General features: G+C 30.3%; 1 protein-coding gene across 4 annotated transcripts in view; it reads left to right on the forward strand.

Annotated features, from left to right (window-relative positions):
- Nucleotides 1–2,371, forward strand: part of LOC106464639 (brefeldin A-inhibited guanine nucleotide-exchange protein 1-like) — a 101,486-nt gene that overhangs the window by 23,731 nt on the left and 75,384 nt on the right. For all 4 annotated transcript variants that reach the window (XM_022392385.1, XM_013924796.2, XM_022392386.1 and 1 more), the window contains exon 7: nt 1,329–1,527. In XM_022392385.1, coding sequence (XP_022248093.1) covers nt 1,329–1,527 — 199 coding nt within the window. The remainder of the gene's footprint in view (nt 1–1,328; nt 1,528–2,371) is intronic.

Below are 2,371 nucleotides of genomic sequence, written 5' to 3' on the forward strand. Positions count from 1 at the left end.
GAAAATTTTCTGATGTATAAAAGTATTTCTAATCTTAAAATGAAAGTTACTTTGCATGTTGGATAAGCAACATGCGAAAAGAAAGAAAAGGCATGAGAAAAATATTGCTTAACAAACCTTAAGACTTAATAAAAAAATTTGACATTTTGTGTATGAAAGCATTGTAATGTTTTCTGATAATCTGCCAAACAAGCACAAAATGGTTACGAGGTCGGTCCCAGGGACTGAGCTCATGCTGAAAGAGATAATCAAAATTATTTAAAATTGTTAATGATTTAATTATTAGTTTTAGCTAAATATTTTGCTTTAAAAAATAAAGTATACATTAAAAAGTTAGAACTAATTACCAGAAGTTTGAGCAGGGTCACAGATATTTTATTTCTAGCTTTGTATTATTGATGTGGGTATAGAGTTATTCAGTTAGGTAGATTAACAGAAATAACTTCTGGTATCACAAGTAATCATGGTGTCTCAAATGATGTTAAAGGTGATGAAAGCATCCATATATCTTCAATTCTGAAGAACAAGTAAATTCAGAGCTTGTGCAGGTCCTGGAAATATAATAAAGGCATTTGGAAATATTTTTATGAAGTTCTGAAGTCATGGAACTTTTGTGAAAGTTTTGGAAAACAGTTAATGATTGTCAGTTTAAATAAATGGTAAGTTAAAGGAAGTGGGTTTTGTGCATGCATTTATAAACCTATGCTCTCTGCATGCTGGAATTCAATCTGGTTGGAATTGGAAATGGTTGCTAATATTTTACGAACAGAATTTTGGGAGAAGTAGTGAGAAGATGTCATCAATGATAGTGAACCCAGCCTGACACTATGCATCCTGACTGATGTTTCAGCACTACACATCATCTAGTGTTAAGTGGAGACCAGCTTACGTAAAACCATGTGATAGCCCATACAAGACACATCAATAGATATAATTTTTTAATTGATTAGATTATTTTCATTCTTTTAAATTAACCATTCTGTCTAGGATGAATTTTAGATATTATATTGAAAAATGCTAAATCTGGGTATTTGCCGTAAATGCTGTTAACAGGGATGTATCATTTAATCTGCACAGTGCTGCAGATTGAAATGTTTGGCCACCAAAAAAATGCCTTGAGATCCTAGAAAAGGTTATGGAAAGTCATGGAATTTTATCTGCCTTAAAGAATACAAACCCTTGTAATGCCCAGTCTCTCTCAATAACAAGTGCATTAAGTGTTTATGATCTTAAAGTTCCGTTTCTTTGTTGGATGTATAAAGCAAGTTTTTAAGTGTAGGTTATCTTAGTATTATTTTTCAGACAAGATGATATTACCTTTCTTTCAGAGTGTTGCTTGTGAGTTTGTACCAGGAGATGATCAAGTGATAGTAGTTGAAAAAGTAGACAATTGTTCAGCCAGTCAAGAAGGACTTGGACCAGAATATTCACATGATAAGATAAACCTATCTGAACAGCATTCAGACTCTTTGCCAAAACAGATAGCTGAATCCATCTTGAATGAAATAGTTGATCAAGTTGTGAATGGTATGTTTTTAGTTTTTATGTTACTTACAACATCTTATAAGAAACTAATTTGTCTAGATTATAAAAAAACAACTCACTTTCTTATTCATGTTTAACTATTAAAAGTTGTTTGAGTCTCTCATGGCAAGTAGGTCAAAGAACACAGGTCACAACTTTTTAGAGAGTTACATTCAAAATTTAATTAAATTTCTTAATTATCATTGTATATGAATAAACTTAACATCAAAATGTTGTTAATAAATCAAATTTTAATAATATATGTTTTAACTTCATAATTTGATAAGGAAATATTTAAAAACCCTCAATTTTCCAGTGTATGAGAATTGTGATATTTGTTCTCTAGGTCTTCCCTCTTCTGTAATTAATTTACTACCCCTCTGACAAATTTGGAATTTAATGTAAATTAATCATTATAATATATATATTACTCAGGCAAAGCACAAGTTTTATAGGCTTCAGTCTTATTTGTCTATGGAGCCATTAACTAGAAAATCAGACCTACTTGCTATGCCTACCTATCATATCCCATTATTCACAAATTGCCAATAGTTCTCTCTGATGTTTTATATTTTTATTATTTGTAATTAATAGAAAGTCAAAGTTTTAATCTATCAAATGTCTTATTACATTGTTTTCTGTACAGGGCATTGTCTGTTTCTTCATTCAGTTTCAGATTTACTCTCCTGGCAATCACATTGATGAGCTTAGCTGAATTTTTAAAAGCTCTTATCTCATGGTTAGAAAGCCAGGAAAATTATGATAGTTATAAGACAAAAGTTGAATGCTCATCATATGATTAATTTTTATTTTCAAAAGTATATCTAAATATATGTTTTATGAACAT

The sequence above is a fragment of the Limulus polyphemus genome, unplaced genomic scaffold (assembly GCF_000517525.1).
Source record: "Limulus polyphemus unplaced genomic scaffold, Limulus_polyphemus-2.1.2 Scaffold1707, whole genome shotgun sequence".
NCBI lineage: Eukaryota > Metazoa > Arthropoda > Merostomata > Xiphosura > Limulidae > Limulus > Limulus polyphemus.